The sequence below is a fragment of the Styela clava genome, chromosome 11, assembly GCF_964204865.1.
Source record: "Styela clava chromosome 11, kaStyClav1.hap1.2, whole genome shotgun sequence".
Lineage (NCBI taxonomy): Eukaryota > Metazoa > Chordata > Ascidiacea > Stolidobranchia > Styelidae > Styela > Styela clava.
The window spans coordinates 17,224,927-17,244,484 of record NC_135260.1 but is presented as its reverse complement, the minus strand read 5'-3'; the positions used below and the strand labels follow the sequence as shown (position 1 = coordinate 17,244,484).

The window sequence follows — 19,558 nt, the reverse complement described above, 5'->3', positions numbered from 1 at the left end:
AGTAGTTTATTTTATCACCACATCGAAAATACACTTTTTACATACGAGATCAGGAAAAAAAAGTTCTAAATAAGACACAACTGCCCAATGACAGATACGTTATCAAAATGTTACTTTTGAATGGAAAATAAATTCAAAAAAATAGTTAACAGCAAACAAGAAATGAAACAAAATCGACAACCTTATAGCTACGGAATTCCAGTTTGAACCCTATAAAATAATCATATATAGCATGAATGAAAATAGACTCAAAAGTCATTTCTATAATTGGTTTTTATGGCAAGACGAAGGAATTGGGTTTCAAATCTTTTGAAAACTTGAGACCATCCACAAAATAATGATCAATGTGAAAAATTTAATTCTTGAGTTCTTAGAGACCCATCGCTGGTTTTAGGGCAAGCCTTTCTATATCTTTCCGTGAAACCATTTGAGTTATAATATTATTATTATAATATATTATATATTCAGAAAAGCGCTTCAAGACCTCAACTTAATAAAAAGGTATAAATAAAAAGTGATAATAGGAGATGTGGTGACTGTCTCGCTAGGAGCTGCAAAACATTTGCACCACTTGATTTCTAAAAATTAGAACCCGCAGTCTAACTAACATTATTAAAATTTACTATCATTTTGACTGTCTCGCTAGGAGCTGCAAAACATTTGCACCACTTGATTTCTAAAAATTAGAACCCGCAGTCTAACTAACATTAATAAAATTTACTATCATTTTAATATAACAACAACATAATTACAAAACAATTCCTATGTTCATTTCGTGTCCAAAAACTTTGTGATGCATTTATCCTACTTTCAATCTTTGGTTCCTATTTCATCTTTCCTGAATACTGAATATTCGACATCTGTTTGCCTGGAAAATCATAACTAAAATATACTTTGGGTAAATATATTTTGCTAAGGTACCTTCAAGGATCTTATATGGACAACTATAGTCTGGGGTGCGTTACGGAATCTCATTTCTGGTCTAGATAATTGCTCATAAATATCCTGAGAGAGAAATTGGACTTCGAATTCGACAAGACAAAGTTCAGGATAAAGTGTTTTGTGTTATGAATACTCAACATTCGTATAAAGTCACAATGCTTGTTAGGGCCGAATACTCTTCAGTCAGTTGGTATGGCCGTTGGGGACGGAAATGTTAACATAAATGTATATATATATATTTGAATGAACTTTGATTGCACAAATATGATTGTAACTTCCTTGTCTGTCAATATTATAATTTTAAAAATATTTTAATATCAGAAAGGGGAATATATTTTATATCCACAAACTTATGAGACTGGTGTGTACATAAAGTTCCTCTCGTGTAGATAGAAGCGCCAGCTATTGGTGCAAGACTTGAAACAATTCAACGACACTGTCAGGGACGCAGCTGCGGAAAGTGAATTTCTCAAAGCGGATATCGTTGAGAAAATATTTTCATCATAGAGATTCCGTTGGAGAGCGGTAATTTTACAGTGTACAGGGTGTCCCAAAAGTAAGTTGGCCCTATACACTTTTAATTGTGATTTGCTTTACTCATCATAGAGCGCATATATAAATTTTCAGAGCCGAATTCATTCCAAATTCTCTGTTTAAATGCGCTAGGTTTGCCTTACTTCTTCTTGCCAGACAGAAATTGTGCACCTAATTTCTTGGGTTGATCTCCTTGTCATTCCGTGGGTTGATGAAAAATGCAAACAATACCTAAATTTTACTACTTATCTATACTATGTTTTCTGAAGAAATGAACGCCCTAGGATGAGTACCTGAAAAGCAAACTTAAAACTGTATACTTACTTTTAAGACACCCTGTATAAATGTTCGGGGCTTGGCAAACAAAGACTTTTATATCACGTACACAATTTGACAATTAAAGCAATCAGTAGAAACTATTTCATATTTATAACTTATATTTGGAATTCGGTCATAAGGTTCAGAAACGTCGTGGGAGAACCAGTCATTATACATACAGAGACGAATCATCGATTTGCACAGGGAAAGTATGCATCAGAAAAAAACATATTTACGAGAAGGATAATTGAATCAATGAATACATTCCATGACATATCTTTTGAGAACTTGAGACCGAATGAACAAAAAAATTCAATCAGATTTAATTCCGCATTGCTGTGTGGTGGCAATATCAGTTTTGAAGCAATATTTATTGTCATTTTATGTAATTACATTGTAATATATTTCCTACTCTTAACTGGTGTGTCCTGTGTCCTATCTTCTTCATCTGCTCCTTGACTGGATACATATTTCTCTAAAACTATTCTTTCCCGTGTACCACATGAATTGTCTGACTCACTGGCTTATTAATGTTCTGACCATTAATCAGTTATTCATGTTTTTTTGCGACTTTTCTTACAGGTAAAATTTTTTTTCGAGAAATACTGCAGCAGTACATAGTAAGAGATCTAGGTACTATCTTCTCTGTGAAGCTGCCGAGTACGGATTTACAGAGAGATTTCCCTACATCTACAAACAAACATTTTTCAAATTGGTCACCTGTTACTCGTCTAAATTGGTGACAAATTTATAATATACCCTGCAGATATACCCATCCATAATACGCATAAAATTCATATTTCTGATTGCCAAATTTAATAAATGCACCTTCGTATAAAAATGAAAATTTTTAAATGTTTTTGCTGTAACTTTCTCGTCTGTAACTTCCGTGCAATGAGCACGAAATATTAATACTGCTGCTGGATGTCTGGATGATCGACATTCACAATTTTCTAACAGGTTAGCCATTGTTTCGATAACGAAAGTTTCAAGTATGTAAACCAATATTAGATTGCTTGACACTAAGGATGGGGTTGGGGACCACAGAATTTAAAGACATGATAAAATGATGTTGATTTAAGGGGTAACTAGACGTTATGCACCTGCACATCATAGGTACGATATATAGATGTAAAATAGGCTACTGGATTGCAACTGCAAAATGAACTTCCCAATGATGGATCTGTTGTCAATATGTACCGAACAGAAACAAAAATTACAGTAGAGGGTAACGTTCAACTAAGTTATGGAATGCTAAAAATAATTAACAAAAACAAAATAAAAACGACATCTTTTTAATCTGAATAAAAAAAATATACAAAAGAAACGCCGTATATAATATATATTCGCGATTAACGGTATTTTAATAATTTCAAATTAGTTTTTCATTGTATTCTACAGGAAAATGTCAGTAATAGGTGTCAATTTTCTTTGTATTTATTCATACAATACTCGGATTAGCCTATGAATGATGATAAATCGAAATTTGGAAAATTTATGTTTAGGCCTACGTACTTGGGTATCCAACGATTTACATATATATAAAAGAATAGCCTTCTTTAAATACTGGTAATTTTAAATCTATGAGAGTAGTTAAGTATACAAATAAGATAATTGACAACCTGAACAATAACAATCTTGCAAAACAACCCAAATCTACTTCGTAGCCAACTACATTCATTTGCGATCCCTCAATAATCAAAAGTTAGTTTAACGTGTTTTGTGTTTGAGATGACATATATTTGAGAACGTCGGACCGACCGAACAAAGATATGATATCGAATTTCTAACTTGATAGTATAGTGACAATATCAGTTTTACGGTAACGATCAATGAATTTCCAATTCCTTTTGTCATGTTGCAGGACGTTCAAGACACTGTCTATAGCAGTGGTTCTTAAACTGGGGCGCGCGAGATGCTCACAGGGGAGGGCGTGAGAGGTCACAAGATGTAATCGGAAATTTACATGTAACGGTTCCTGAAACGGTCTCCGCGTTCGTTAAAAATACCGGCTTTTTCGTGTTATAATAAATTTTTCTTTCTCGTAATAACTATAATAATTCAAGATGTCTCTCTATTTTAAGTCATTTGTGTTCAAGGTAACTCGCGGTTGCGGCGATAAAATAAAAGCACCAGTACTCCAAAAATAATACGGTAATCCGCAACCATAAAAATGTCGATTACATTTGGTTTTGATTTGTATTCTTGCCAATTTCACCAATATGAGCTGTCCCTGCAACTCTTACTCCGCTCTATCGCAATGCCGCCACTCAATTAATTTCAAGATATCACAGTTACAGATATTCCTGCGATCCCACGGAGTAAAATTTATATCAAGTCTGTAGTTTTAGAACACTACTGGTGTGCCGCACGCACAAGGAATTTATTTACAAAGTCGCGGTCCACCCCGAAACAAAACTCATGTCGTTTTCCGTTTTATTTTTAGTATTTTATAATGCCACTTTTACAATAAAGAAATTTTAAGTTACGGATTCACTTCTTTATTCTATCTTTAGCATCTCGTCGCTGATGATTATAATAAAACTAACTCGTTTCCCTCAGAGGTGTTATGGTTCCATTCGAGAACAAAAAAATTAATTATAATCGTCTTCGCGGCTCAAGAATATGTTGAGGGAAATTTCGGATTTAGGAAGAATAAACACCGAAATCAAGATTTTTAGGGCTTAAATAACACGCCACGCTGACGTAAACAATGGAGATTTATACAAAATGCAATCGCAAACGCCTTAGCGACAACAATTAATTGCAATTTTACGTGTCTTATGTAAACGTTTAAGCAGAAAATACATTAAAGCATAGGTTTATTGCTTGTTTAGTTTTACTTAATAATTAGATTGACTTTGCCAAGTATTGAAAACTGAGCGGAAAAACGAGAATGTATGATGACCAACCACTATTTGGCTTTATACATACGACAGTGAATGGCGAAGATGTACTCCGAAGCGTTTTATGCCTCAACAATCTGAGCAATGACGCTATGAGACCAACACTCAGTTATAGCGCCATCCTAATATATAACAACTTGTCCATCACGAAAGCATTTTTTCAAAGCAAAAAGAGGGGGGGGGCGCGAAGTGTGTAAAATTTTTCAAAGGGGGGCGCGGCTCAAAAAGTTTAAGAACCACTGGTCTATAGAATGAAACCTAAACATTTGGCGATACTTCAACCGTGTACGTCGCCAGACTGTGCATATTTGCTTGCTACCACACCCATTATTTGAACTTGAATAAAAATAAAAACGTTCTCACCTGGCCGAGTATGCTTAACTAAATCAGAGAAATGAATCTCGTATTTGAATGGAAACAAAGCATCGAACTGTACTGGCGGAACCTAAGGGGCCACGAAAACCCGGTTGAAAACCACCGCAAGTTTAAGTGAAGCACTGTGGGCCGGATTATTTTACTCCGTGTGCCGGATATGACCCGCAGGTGGCCGACCTCTAATCTAAAGTCCTCATACTTTGGTTTCCCGCAATGCTTCTTGTGTTTTTATGGTAGTATTGTGGGCACCGATTACTGTTTTCCACCTTTCTCGATGTCGCAATAGCAGTAGTTGATAGAAAATTTCTTTTCATGTTCGAAACAGAACTCATGGTTACTCTTACCGCTTACTCTAAATTGCAGTTTGTCCCTAAAAACAGTATTCCTAAAAACTAGCAGCAACTATTGTGTGTGTCACAGTTTGCCTGGAAATACCCCAAACCTCACCGTTGACAGAAAAAGTTCGTCCCTCGTTTCCACGCAAGCTTTGTACGCAAAACATCTGGTCATTTCTTAGAAATAAGCACGGTATGGCAACCCTGCTGGTAACTGATACTGCGGTGAATTAGGTGTGAGAACGCTCGCGTTACAGGGATAATAAAAGTACAGTATTTAGCGTTCACATTTGAATCTGTTACATTTCCATCTTCAGCCAGTCATGAGTTGAAAAAGAATAACGTCATATAGCACGTTGCTACTATGGTATAAATTTCGTTGAAAATACCAATGAAAATAACGAATAGTCGGCTGAAATAAATTCTGTGCTTCCCCCTGTATTATCCGCACCTGCTTATCAGAGTCAGAGTTATTTTAATTTTCACTTGAATCAATAAGTTTCAACATAAAAGTTCTTGAGTAAAATGAAAATGACAGGAGTTGTGAAGAACGGATTGCTCCGTCATCGGGTCTACAACACATTTGGGATAAGCAAAAACTAAATAAAGAAACAAATAATGGAGATCAGTAGCAATACATAACAATAGAAATACATTAATTTTCAGTGGAACTGGCATTCTCTAGTGGCAGTGGTGGGATTCAAATTTTTTGTCAGCCGGTTCCTTCACAAAAGTCATATTTTTCAGCCGGTTCTGTTGCAAACAGAACATTGAAAGTAACCAGTAATGCTAACCGGTTCGCTGATCTCATAAAATTCCGTGAGACGGTTCTATAGAACCGGTGCGAACCGGCTGAATCCCACCACTGTCTAGTTGTAACAATATCAAAATTGTGTCTTCTAATAAAACATTTCTGGGAACTAGACAGTTGCATCAAGTTTACGGTATTGGTACCGTACAACATTGAGGCATAAATGTGAGGTTCGCATTTATCAAAAAACGTCATAATGACCCCGATTGTTACATTGTGTTGCTTATTGTATAAACGCTAGCCTGGGTGTTGTAAAAAACTGTTTTTATTTTTATTTATAGTTTCGTATTAAGTTTTGAGACACCGCCAGTAACCACGTCTATTATCTGTAACATGCCCAATCAGTAAAGTATATAATTGAGATATTGGCAAATAATGAGAAATAGTAGCTAGGTGTTAGTTGAATTTAACGTATACATTTGGCACAAATTATTCATTGTTTACATCTGAAATTTTATATCTTTCCTATTTGAAGCCAAAGAGATCGAAGTCAGTCTTATACTTTTTGCGTATACCTTTTACTAGGTTTTCTGGTACTTCATCAATGTATCGTTCAAATGTGTCTGTGTTGGTCTGTTTTGACTTTTCGTAATTTCGGGGGAACGTTATATTTGTAATTGCAAGTTTATCCATGAAATCAACCATGTCGTCATCAATGGTTTCAATGTGAGCAATGTAATCGTATGATATTGAGCAAGGTAAACACAGTTTGTGATAAAGTTCCCAGTGTCTATCATACTCGTTTTTTTCTGTTAGGTAGGAAAGAAACTCTCCAAAGGAAGCCAACTTTCCTGTTTCGTTTTTTACAAATTGTTGGTGAATATTTTTTGATATTTTAGCAAATCCCCGATTCCAAGGATACTCATGCTCTAATTTATTTATATATGCTGATAATAATCTGTACAGTGGATCTCTTACAATGATGAGTTTCTGATACGTATCGAGTCGCTTCTGAATCTCAGTGACATTTTTGATGTTTTTCAAGTCCAGATGTTTGTCGCCAAGTTCATGAGCAAGCCATGATTTCACTGCCTGTGGATTTGTCTCATTAACTATACCTTCCGTGATTAGAAGTAATTTGTTTATGCTTGAACATCCACATTTAGGAATCTCACACACAAAAAACTGAAATAAAACAAGATATATATATAGGTATTTGTAAAAAAAATGTGGAAGAAAACCATACTTTTAATACATTCGGAGTCGGAGGTTGGAGAAAAGTTACAACAAAATACAATACAGTTGAAACAAAATTTACCAAAGTAAAGTAAAAAAACGCCATAGTTCATGAGCATGAACTATGCACGCAATATATACGTAATTCGCGAAGAAGGGTCTGTCACGAACTGATGCTTGAATTTAAATATTTGTATACGGTTAATGATTTGTGATTACTAAATATTGCACGACTTCGCCGTTGGACGATGTTCCGTACATTAGCAACATTTTCAGCGTTTAACAATTTCCTCAGCAATCTACTTATGCTGACCTTAGTATACTAAAACAATTATTGCGGTGGATTTTTACATATATAGTGACCTGCGTATTCAATCCACTTTTGTGATTACGCTTTTTTGATACTATAAAAATAGGGTTATTCAAAAACTTTGATGAGTGATTTCATAATACAATAAAATTATTAAGTTTTGCAATATATATATATATATATATTCAGATTAACCACTTAGGCCAAATCAACTACGATATCGAGAAGTGCATTATAAAGCATAGAGCACAGAAGCATAGAGTATATTGTCCAAACATATGGGTTTACCTTGTATTTATCGGAATATAATAACTTGACTTGCTGCAGCATTTGGCGTATATCATCAGTTTGCGTCACCATGGGCTTGTGCAAGCCTAATCGAAGACACCCATTGTGCAGATTTGATTTCCTATAATTTTGTCGAAGTTCAACTTCACTGAGAGCTTGTTTATGTTCGGATTTCCGGTGTAGGTAATGTTTCATCTACATAACAAAACACATAAAAAATAAACATATTATTTTTTTGTCTTTCGTCAATTGTCACTTTGTCAGCTATAACTAAATATAATATTTTCCTTAAACTGGAGGTAATTGATAAAATACGTCAAATATATTTTTGAATGAATGATTTCATTTTAAAGATTCAGTACTATTTCTGCCAAAGAAGTCGTCACAGCTAGATTGGAAAATATCACACAATTTTAATCACAACACACTTATAGTGCACATACTCTAGTTTTCATAATGAACGCAAAAAAAAATATTGAAAACAAGCATATTCAAGAGCAATAAAAATATTTACAACTTACTTTAAGGAAAAAAGCGACATGGACGACTAGCAATCCAAATAGTAAACATTTCCATGTGAAGAATCTTTTCATGCTTCAGCTTTCTAAATTACTAAAATTAGATTGGAATCTAAAACAAAAAATAAAGTTATAAATAAGACACAGCTGCCCAATGACAAGTACGTTATCAAAATGTTACTTTTGAATGGAAAATAAATTCAAAAAAATAGTAAACAGCAAACAAAAAATGAAACAAAATCGGCAACCTTTTAGCTACGGAATTCCAGTTTGAACCCTAGAAAATAATCATATATAGCATGAATGAAAATAGACCCAAAAGTCATTCTATAATTGGTTTTTATGGCAAGACGAAGGAATTGGGTTTCAAATCTTTCGAAAACTTGAGACCATCCACAAAATAATGATCAATGTGAAAAATTTAATTCTTGAGTTCTTAGAGACCCATCGCTGGTTTTAGGGCAAGCCTTTCTATATCTTTCCGTGAAACCATTTGAGTTATAATATTATTATTATAATATATTATATATTCAGAGAAGCGCTTCAAGACCTCAACTTAATAAAAAGGTATAAATAAAAAGTGATAATAGGAGATGTGGTGACTGTCTCGCTAGGAGCTGCAAAACATTTGCACCACTTGATTTCTGAAAAATTAGAACCCGCAGTCTAACTAACATTATTAAAATTTACTATCATTTTAATATAACAACAACATAATTACAAAACAATTCCTATGTTCATTTCGTGTCCAAAAACTCTGTGATGCATTTATCCTACTTTCAATCTTTGGTTCCTATTTCATCTTTCCTGAATACTGAATCTTCGACATCTGTTTGCCTGGAAAATCATAACTAAAATATACTTTGGGTAAATATATTTTGCTAAGGTACCTTCAAGGATCTTATATGGACAACTATAGTCTGGGGTGCGTTACGGAATCTCATTTCTGGTCTAAATAATTGCTCATAAATATCCTGAGAGAGAAATTGGACTTCGAATTCGACAAGACAAAGTTCAGGATAAAGTGTTTTGTGTTATGAATACTCAACATTCGTATAAAGTCACAATGCTTGTTAGGGCCGAATACTCTTCAGTCAGTTGGTGTGGCCGTTGGGGACGGGAATGTTAACATAAATGTATATATATATATTTGAATGAACTTTGATTGCACAAATATGATTGTAACTTCCTTGTCTGTCAATATTATAATTTTAAAAATATTTTAATATCAGAAAGGGGAATATATTTTATATCCACAAACTTATGAGACTGGTGTGTACATAACGTTCCTCTCGTGTAGATAGAAGCGCCAGCTATTGGTGCAAGACTTGAAACAATTCAACGACACTGTCAGGGACGCAGCTGCGGAAAGTGAATTTCTCAAAGCGGATATCGTTGAGAAAATATTTTCATCATAGAGATTCCGTTGGAGAGCGGTAATTTTACAGTGTACAGGGTGTCCCAAAAGTAAGTTGGCCCTATACACTTTTAATTGTGATTTGCTTTACTCATCATAGAGAGCATATATAAATTTTCAGAGCCGAATTCATTCCAAATTCTCTGTTTAAATGCGCTAGGTTTGCCTTACTTCTTCTTGCCAGACAGAAATTGTGCACCTAATTTCTTGGGTTGATCTCCTTGTCATTCTGTGGGTTGATGAAAAATGCAAACAATACCTAAATTTTACTACTTATCTATACTATGTTTTCTGAAGAAATGAACGCCCTATGATGAGTACCTGAAAAGCAAACTTAAAACTGTATACTTACTTTTAAGACACCCTGTATAAGTGTTCGGGGCTTGGGCAAACAAAGACTTTTATATCACGTACACAATTTGACAATTGAAGCAATCGGTAGAAACTATTTCATATTTATAACTTATATTTGGAATTGGGTCATAAGGTTCAGAAACGTCGTGGGAGAACCAGTTATTATACATACAGACGCGAATCATCGATTTGCACAGGGAAAGTATGCATCAGAAAAAAAAACATATTTACGAGAAGGATAATTGAATCAATGAATACATTCCATGACATATCTTTTGAGAACTTGAGACCGACTAAACAAAAAAATTCAATCAGATTTAATCCCGCATTGCTGTGTGGTGGCAATATCAGTTTTGAAGCAATATTTATTGTCATTTTATGTAATTACATTGTAATATATTTCCCACTCTTAACTGTTGTGTCCTGTGTCCTATCTTCTTCATCTGCTCCTTGACTGGATACATATTTCTCTAAAACTACTCTTTCCCGTGTACCACATGAATTGTCTGATTCACTGGCTTTTAATGTTCTGACCATTAATCAGTTATTGATGTTTTTTTGCGACTTTTCTTACAGGTAAAAATTTTTTTCGAGAAATACTGCAGCAGTACATAGTGAGAGATCTAGGTACTATCTTCTCTGTGAAGCTGCCGAGTACGGATTTACAGAGAGATTTCCCTACATCTACAAACAAACATTTTTCAAATTGGTCACCTGTTACTCGTCTAAATTGGTGACAAATTTATAATATACCCTGTAGATATACCCATCCATAATACGCATAAAATTCATATTTCTGATTGCCAAATTTAATAAATGCACCTTCGTATAAAAATCAAATTTTTAAATATTTTTGCTGTAACTTTCCTGTCTGTAACTTCCGTGCAATGAGCACGAAATATTAATACTGCTTCTGGATGTCTGGATGATCGACATTCACAATTTTCTACCAGGTTAGCCATTGTTTCGATAACGAGTATGTAGTAAAGTATGTAAACCAATATTAGATTGCTTGACACTAAGGATGGGGTTTGGGACCACAGAATTTAAAGACATGATAAAATGATGTTGATTTTAGGGGTAACTAGACGTTATGCACCTGCACATCATAGGTACGATATATAGATGTAAAATAGACTACTGGATTGCAACTGCAAAATGAACTTCCCAATGGTGGATCTGTTGTCAACATGTACCGAACAGAAACAAAAATTACAGTAGAGGGTAACGTTCAACGAAGTTATGGAATGCTAAAAATAATTAACAAAAACAAAATAAAAACGACATCTTTTTAATCTGAATAAAAATAATATACAAAAGAAACGACGTATATAATATATATTCGCGATTAACGGTATTTTAATAATTTCAAATTAGTTTTTCATTGTATTCTACAGGAAAATGTCAGTAATGGGTCATGGGTGTCAATTTTCTTTGTATTTATTCATACAATACTCGGATTAGCTTATGAATATTCTATTCAATTAAAGAGTCCAGCTGCACACTAACACAAATGTATTTCTGTAACGTTTCGTCCGACCAGAGTCAGACTTCCTCAGACAAGCAGTTTACAACATTGGCCTTGGGTTGCGCGAGACTAACTTCCTATCTTCACTCTATGCCTTTATGCTAGTGGATCCGTATGCGTATACTGCAAGGATACTGTAGCTGGAATAAACATGACTATTCTATTCAATTAAAGAGTCCAGCTGCACACTAACACAAATGTATTTCTGTAACGTTTCGTACGACCAGAGTCAGACTTCCTCAGACAAGCAGTTTACAACAATGGCCAACTCAAATTTAGCTTATGAATGATGTTAAATCGAAATTTGGAAAATTTATGTTTAGGCCTACGTACTCGGGTATCCAACGATTTACATATAAAACAATAGCCTTCTTTAAATACTGGTAATTTTAAATCTATGAGAGTAGTTAAGTATACAAATAAGATAATTGACAACCTGAACAATACCAATCTTGCAAAACAACCCAAATCTACTTCGTAGCCAACTACATTCATTTGCGATCCCTCAATAATCAAAAGTTAGTTTAACGTGTTTTGTGTTTGAGATGACATATATTTGAGAACGTCGGACCGACCGAACAAAGATATGATATCGAATTTCTAACTTGATAGTATAGTGACAATATCAGTTTTACGGTAACGATCAATGAATTTCCAATTCCTTTCGTCATGTTGCAGGACGTTCAAGACACTGTCTATAGCAGGGATGGCGAACCTTTTCCGATGAATGGGTCAAAAATTATATTTTTATCGCGGAACAGAAGAGAGTGGGTCACAGATATTTAATCAATGTTTGTATCTATAAGAAACTTCTGAATCAAATATTGTAAGCTTCTGTTGGTGTTGGTGTAGTTTTGGGATAATGCAGCATTTCTATTATGGACTTTTTATGGCACCGATTTCATGAAATTAGAGTACGAAAACACGCATATTAATTACCAAAAACGTTTAGGATGATGAGGAAAATTAATTTACGGTACCAAATAGTTTAGAGGGAATTCCACTCTGATAGTGTTATATTTTTCGATCTGCTTCCAACCACATTAAAGCACTTTTACACTGCCCCATTGGTATTTCGGATTCTGGGTTTTTATTTCAAGTCTGGAAGATTTTGTTTTCTCAGCGGCATTGTAGATGAGAAACTAGTGAAATGCAAAGTAGCATCTAGTTCTCGTATAACCCCTAAAAAAGCATGCAGGTGCACTTCCGAAAGAGACAAGGGTTGCGAAAAATAAACAGATCAATTGCATTGTTATATCATAAACGATGTCAGAGCCAATGGCTGAATAACGGTACACAGCGGTACAGACATGCGTCAAAGATTAGGGGTTTTGAAAATTATCATACCGGCCCGAAAATATAAATTCGAATATGAGCGATCGCAGCCTTGACTGCCCAACTGACTGTACATTATAATAGTTTAGTTTATAGTTTTATATAGTTAATAATTTAAGGCCGGTTTTATCAATTTTTTAGCACTGATATGTTAGCATTTTTTTTAATTTCATTCGTGCCTTGGTGGGTCACGAATAAAACGACGTGGGTCACTTTGTGACCCGCGGGTCAGTGGTTCGCCATCCCTGGTCTATAGAATGATTTTCTAATTTTACTAATGTCCTCTCCAATATTTCATACAGGTACACAACATCAGTACACAATACAATATGTAGTACTAGAACAACTTAAACATTTGGCGATACTTCAACCGTGTACGTCGCCAGACTGTGCGGAACCTAAGGGGCCACGAAAACCCGGTTGAAAACCACCGCAAGTTTTGTCAAGATGCCAAGTGCAAAAACTTGGAAAGCAATGACCTAAGCCTAGGCTTACCATACGTCCCGCTTTAGGCGGGACAGTCCCGCTTTTTAGCGTTTTGTCCCGCCGTCCCGATAAGTCGCCCGATAAAGGTCCATCCTAGTTCTTCGCAAGGAAAATTTCATTTTGGTTAAGTAACTGAAAACAAAAGCGATCTTTTTCATAAAGATTGGAAAACGAATTATTGATAAAGAACAAGAATAACATAATAAAGATCCGTAGGTTTAAGTGAAGCATTGTGGGCCGGATTATTTTACTCCGTGTGCCGGATATGACCCGCAGGTGGCCGACCTCTAACCTAAAGTCCTCATACTTTGGTTTCCCGCAATGCTTCTTGTGTTTTTATGGTAGTATTGTGGGCACCGATTACTGTTTTCCACCTTTCTCGATGTCGCAATAGCAGTAGTTGATAGAAAATTTCTTTTCATGTTCGAAACAGAACTCATGGTTACTCTTATCGCTTACTCTAAATTGCAGTTTGTCCCTAAAAACAGTATTCCTTAAAACTAGCAGCAACTATTGTGTGTGTCACAGTTTGCCTGGAAATACCCCAAACCTCACCGTTGACAGAAAAAGTTCGTCCCTCGTTTCCACGCAAGCTTTGTACGCAAAACATCTGGTCATTTCTTAGAAATAAGCACGGTATGGCAACCCTGCTGGTAACTGATACTGCGGTGAATTAGGTGTGAGAACGCTCGCGTTACAGGGATAATAAAAGTACAGTATTTAGCGTTCACATTTGAATCTGTTACATTTCCATCTTCAGCCAGTCATGAGTTGAAAAAGAATAACGTCATATAGCACGTTGCTATTATGGTATAAATCTCGTTGAAAATGCCAATGAAAATAACGAATGGTCGGCTAAAATAAATTTCTTCCTTCCCCCTGTATTATCCGCACCTGCATATCAGAGTCAGAGTTATTTTAATTTTCACTTGAATCAATAAGTTTCAACATAAAAGTTCTTGAGTAAAATGAAAATGACAGGAGTTGTGAAGAACGGATTGCTCCGTCATCGGGTCTACAACACATTTGGGATGAGCAAAAACTAAATAAAGAAACAAATAATGGAGATCAGTAGCAATACATAACAATAGAAATACATTAATTTTCAGTGGAACTGGCATTCTCTAGTGGCAGTGGTGGGATTCAAATTTATTGTCAGCCGGTTCCTTCACAAAAGTCATATTTTTCAGCCGGTTCTGTTGCAAACAGAACATTGAAAGTAACCAGTAATGCTAACCGGTTCGCTGATCTCATAAAATTCCGTGAGACGGTTCTATAGAACCGGTGCGAACCGGCTGAATCCCACCACTGTCTAGTTGTAACAATATCAAAATTGTGTCTTCTAATAAAACATTTCTGAGAACTAGACAGTTGCATCAAGTTTACGGTATTGGTACCGTACAACATTGAGGCATAAATGTGAGGTTCGCATTTATCAAATAACGTCATAATGACCCCGATTGTTACATTGTGTTGCCCATTGTATAAACGCTAGCCTGGGTGTTGTAAAAAACTGTTTTTATTTTTATTTATAGTTTCGTATTAAGTTTTGAGACACCGCCAGTAACCACGTCTATTATCTGTAACATGCCCAATCAGTAAAGTATATAATTGAGATATTGGCAAATAATGAGAAATAGTAGCTAGGTTTTAATTGAATTGAACGTATACATTTGGCACAAATTATTCATTGTTTACATCTGAAATTTTATATCCTTCCTATTTGAAGCCAAAGAGATCGAAGTCAGTCTTATACTTTTTGCGTATACCTTTTACTAGGTTTTCTGGTACTTCACCAATGTATCGTTCAAATGTGTCTGTGTTGGTCTGTTTTGACTTTTCGTAATTTCGGGGGAACGTTATATTTGTAATTGCAAGTTTATCCATGAAATCAACCATGTCGTCATCAATGGTTTCAATGTGAGCAATGTAATCGTATGATATTGAGCAAGGTAAACACAGTTTGTGATAAAGTTCCCAGTGTCTATCATACTTGTTTTCTTCTGTTAGATAGGAAAAAAACTCTCCAAAGGAAGCCAACTTTCCTGTTTCGTTTTTTACAAATTGTTGGTGAATATTTTTTGATATTTTAGCAAATCCCCGATTCCAAGGATACTCATGCTCTAATTTATTTATATATGCTGATAATAATCTGTACAGTGGATCTCTTACAATGATGAGTTTCTGATACGTATCGAGTCGCTTCTGAATCTCAGTGACATTTTTGATGTTTTTCAAGTCCAGATGTTTGTCGCCAAGTTCATGAGCAAGCCATGATTTCACTGCCTGTGGATTTGTCTCATTAACTATACCTTCCGTGATTAGAAGTAATTTCTTTATGCTTGAACATCCACATTTAGGAATCTCACACACCAAAAACTGAAATAAAACAAGATATATATATAGGTATTTGTAAAAAAAATGTGGAAGAAAACCATACTTTTAATACATTCGGAGTCGGAGGTTGGAGAAAAGTTACAACAAAATACAATACAGTTGAAACAAAATTTACCAAAGTAAAGTAAAAAAACGCCATAGTTCATGAGCATGAACTATGCACGCAATATATACGTAATTCGCGAAGAAGGGCCTGTCACGAACTGATGCTTGAATTTAAATATTTGTATACGGTTAATGATTTGTGATTACTAAATATTGCACGACTTCGCCGTTGGACGATGTTCCGTACATTAGCAACATTTTCAGCGTTTAACAATTTCCTCAGCAATCTACTTATGCTGACCTTAGTATACTAAAACAATTATTGCGGTGGATTTTTACATATATAGTGACCTGCGTATTCAATCCACCTTTGTGATTACGCTTTTTTGATACTATAAAAATAGGGTTATTCAAAAACTTTGATGAGTGATTTCATAATACAATAAAATTATTAAGTTTTGCAATATATATATATATATATATATATTCAGATTAACCACTTAGGCCAAATCAACTACGATATCGAGAAGTGCATTATAAAGCATAGAGCACAGAAGCATAGAGTATATTGTCCAAACATATGGGTTTACCTTGTATTTATCGGAATATAATAACTTGACTTGCTGCAGCATTTGGCGTATATCATCAGATTGCGTCACCATGGGCTTGTGCAAGCCTAATCGAAGACACCCATTGTGCAGATTTGATTTCCTATAATTTTGTCGAAGTTCAACTTCACTGAGAGCTTGTTTATGTTCGGATTTCCGGTGTAGGTAATGTTTCATCTACATAACAAAACACATAAAAAATAAACATATTATTTTTTTGTCTTTCGTCAATTGTCACTTTGTCAGCTATAACTAAATATAATTTTTTCCCTAAACTGGAGGTAATTGATAAAATACCTCAAATATATTTTTGAATGAATGATTTCATTTTAAAGATTCAGTACTATTTCTGCCAAAGAAGTCGTCACAGCTAGATTGGAAAATATCACACAATTTTAATCACAGCACACTTATAGTGCACATACTCTAGTTTTCATAATGAACGCAAAAAAAAATATTGAAAACAAGCATATTCAAGAGCAATAAAAATATTTACAACTTACTTTAAGGAAAAAAGCGACATGGACGACTAGCAATCCAAATAGTAAACATTTCCATGTGAAGAATCTTTTCATGCTTCAGCTTTCTAAATTACTAAAATTAGATTGGAATCTAAAACAAAAAATAAAGTTATAAATAAGACACAGCTGCCCAATGACAGATACGTTATCAAAATGTTACTTTTGAATGGAGAATAAATTCAAAAAAGTAGTTAACAGCAAACAAAAAATGAAACAAAATCGACAACCTTTTAGCTACGGAATTCCAGTTTGAACCCTAGAAAATAATCATATATAGCATGAATGAAAATAGACCCAAAAGTCATTTCTATAATTGGTTTTTATTGCAAGACGAAGGAATTGGGTTTCAAATCTTTCGAAAACTTGAGACCATCCACAAAATATTGATCAATGTGAAAAATTTAATTCTTGAGTTCTTAGAGACCCATCGCTGGTTTTAGGGCAAGCCTTTCTATATATTTCCGTGAAACCATTTGAGTTATAATATTATTATTATAATATATTATATATTCAGAGAAGCGCTTCAAGACCTCAACTTAATAAAAAGGTATAAATAAAAAGTGATAATAGGAGATGTGGTGACTGTCTCGCTAGGAGCTGCAAAACATTTGCACCACTTGATTTCTGAAAAATTAGAACCCGCAGTCTAACTAACATTATTAAAATTTACTATCATTTTAATATAACAACATAACAACATAATTACAAAACAATTCCTATGTTCATTTCGTGTCCAAAAACTCTGTGATGCATTTATCCTACTTTCAATCTTCGGTTCCTATTTCATCTTTCCTGAATACTGAATATTCGACATCTGTTTGCCTGGAAAATCATAATTAAAATATACTTTGGGTAAATATATTTTGCTAAGGTACCTTCAAGGATCTTATATGGACAACTGTAGTCTGAGGTGCATTACGGAATCTCATTTCTGGTCTAGATAATTGCTCATAAATATCCTGAGAGAAATTGGACTTCGAATTCGACAAGACAAAGTTCAGGATAAAGTGTTTTGTGTTATGAATACTCAACATTTGTATAAAGTCACAATGCTTGTTAGGGCCGAATACTCTTCAGTCAGTTGGTATGGCCGTTGAGGACGGAAATGTTAACATAAATGTATATATATATATATATTTGAATGAACTTTGATTGCACAAATATGATTGTAACTTCCTTGTCTGTCAATATTCTAATTTTGAAAATATTTTAATATTAGAAAGGGGAATATATTTTATATCCACAAACTTATGAGACTGGTGTGTACATAACGTTCCTCTCGTGTAGATAGAAGCGCCAGCTATTGGTGCAAGACTTGAAACAATTCAACGACACTGTCAGGGACGCAGCTGCGGAAAGTGAATTTCTTAAAGCGGATATCGTTGAGAAAATATTTTCATCATAGAGATTCCGTTGGAGAGCGGTAATTTTACAGTGTACAGGGTGTCCCAAAAGTAAGTTGGCCCAATACACTTTTAATTGTGATTTGCTTTACTCATCATAGAGCGTTTATATAAATTTTCAGAGCCGAATTCATTCCAAATTCTCTGTTTAAATGCGCTAGGTTTGCCCCACTTCTTCTTGCCAGACAGAAATTGTGCACCTAATTTCTTGGGTTGACCTCCTTGTCATTCTGTGGGTTGATGGAAAATGCAAACAATACCAAAATTTTACTACTTATCTATACTATGTTTTCTGAAGAAATAAACGCCCTATGATGAGTACCTGAAAAGCAAACTTAAAACTGTATACTTACTTTTAAGACACCCTGTATAAATGTTCGGGGCTTGGGCAAACAAAGACTTTTATATCACGTACACAATTTGACAATTAAAGCAATCAGTAGAAACTATTTCATATTTATAACTTATATTTGGAATTCGGTCATAAGGTTCAGAAACGTCGTGGGAGAACCAGTCATTATACATACAGAGACGAATCATCGATTTGCACAGGGAAAGTATGCATCAGAAAAAAACATATTTACGAGAAGGATAATTGAATCAATGAATACATTCCATGACATATCTTTTGAGAACTTGAGACCGAATAAACAAAAAAATTCAATCAGATTTAATTCCGCATTGCTGTGTGGTGGCAATATCAGTTTTGAAGCAATATTTATTGTCATTTTATGTAATTACATTGTAATATATTTCCTACTCTTAACTGTTGTGTCCTGTGTCCTATCTTCTTCATCTGCTCCTTGACTGGATACATATTTCTCTAAAACTATTCTTTCCCGTGTACCACATGAATTGTCTGACTCACTGGCTTATTAATGTTCTGACCATTAATCAGTTATTGATGTTTTTTTGCGACTTTTCTTACAGGTAAAATTTTTTTTCGAGAAA

General features: G+C 34.6%; 2 protein-coding genes across 2 annotated transcripts; both read right to left on the bottom strand.

Moving 5' to 3' along the window:
• Positions 1–5,875: 5,875 nt before the first annotated feature.
• Positions 5,876–8,630, bottom strand: LOC120330052 (carbohydrate sulfotransferase 14-like). The gene is made up of 3 exons (XM_039396870.2): positions 8,517–8,630; positions 7,996–8,190; positions 5,876–7,346 (listed from the first exon to the last, which is right to left on the bottom strand). Exons 1-3 carry the CDS (start codon positions 8,586–8,588, stop codon positions 6,687–6,689), a joined length of 927 nt encoding a protein of 308 aa, XP_039252804.2. The 5' UTR covers positions 8,589–8,630; the 3' UTR covers positions 5,876–6,686.
• Positions 8,631–14,576: 5,946 nt separating this feature from the next.
• Positions 14,577–17,300, bottom strand: LOC120330174 (carbohydrate sulfotransferase 14-like). Its single transcript, XM_039397033.2, has 3 exons — positions 17,187–17,300; positions 16,666–16,860; positions 14,577–16,012 (listed from the first exon to the last, which is right to left on the bottom strand). Exons 1-3 carry the CDS (start codon positions 17,256–17,258, stop codon positions 15,353–15,355), a joined length of 927 nt encoding a protein of 308 aa, XP_039252967.2. The 5' UTR covers positions 17,259–17,300; the 3' UTR covers positions 14,577–15,352.
• Between the last annotated feature and the right edge of the window lie 2,258 nt (positions 17,301–19,558).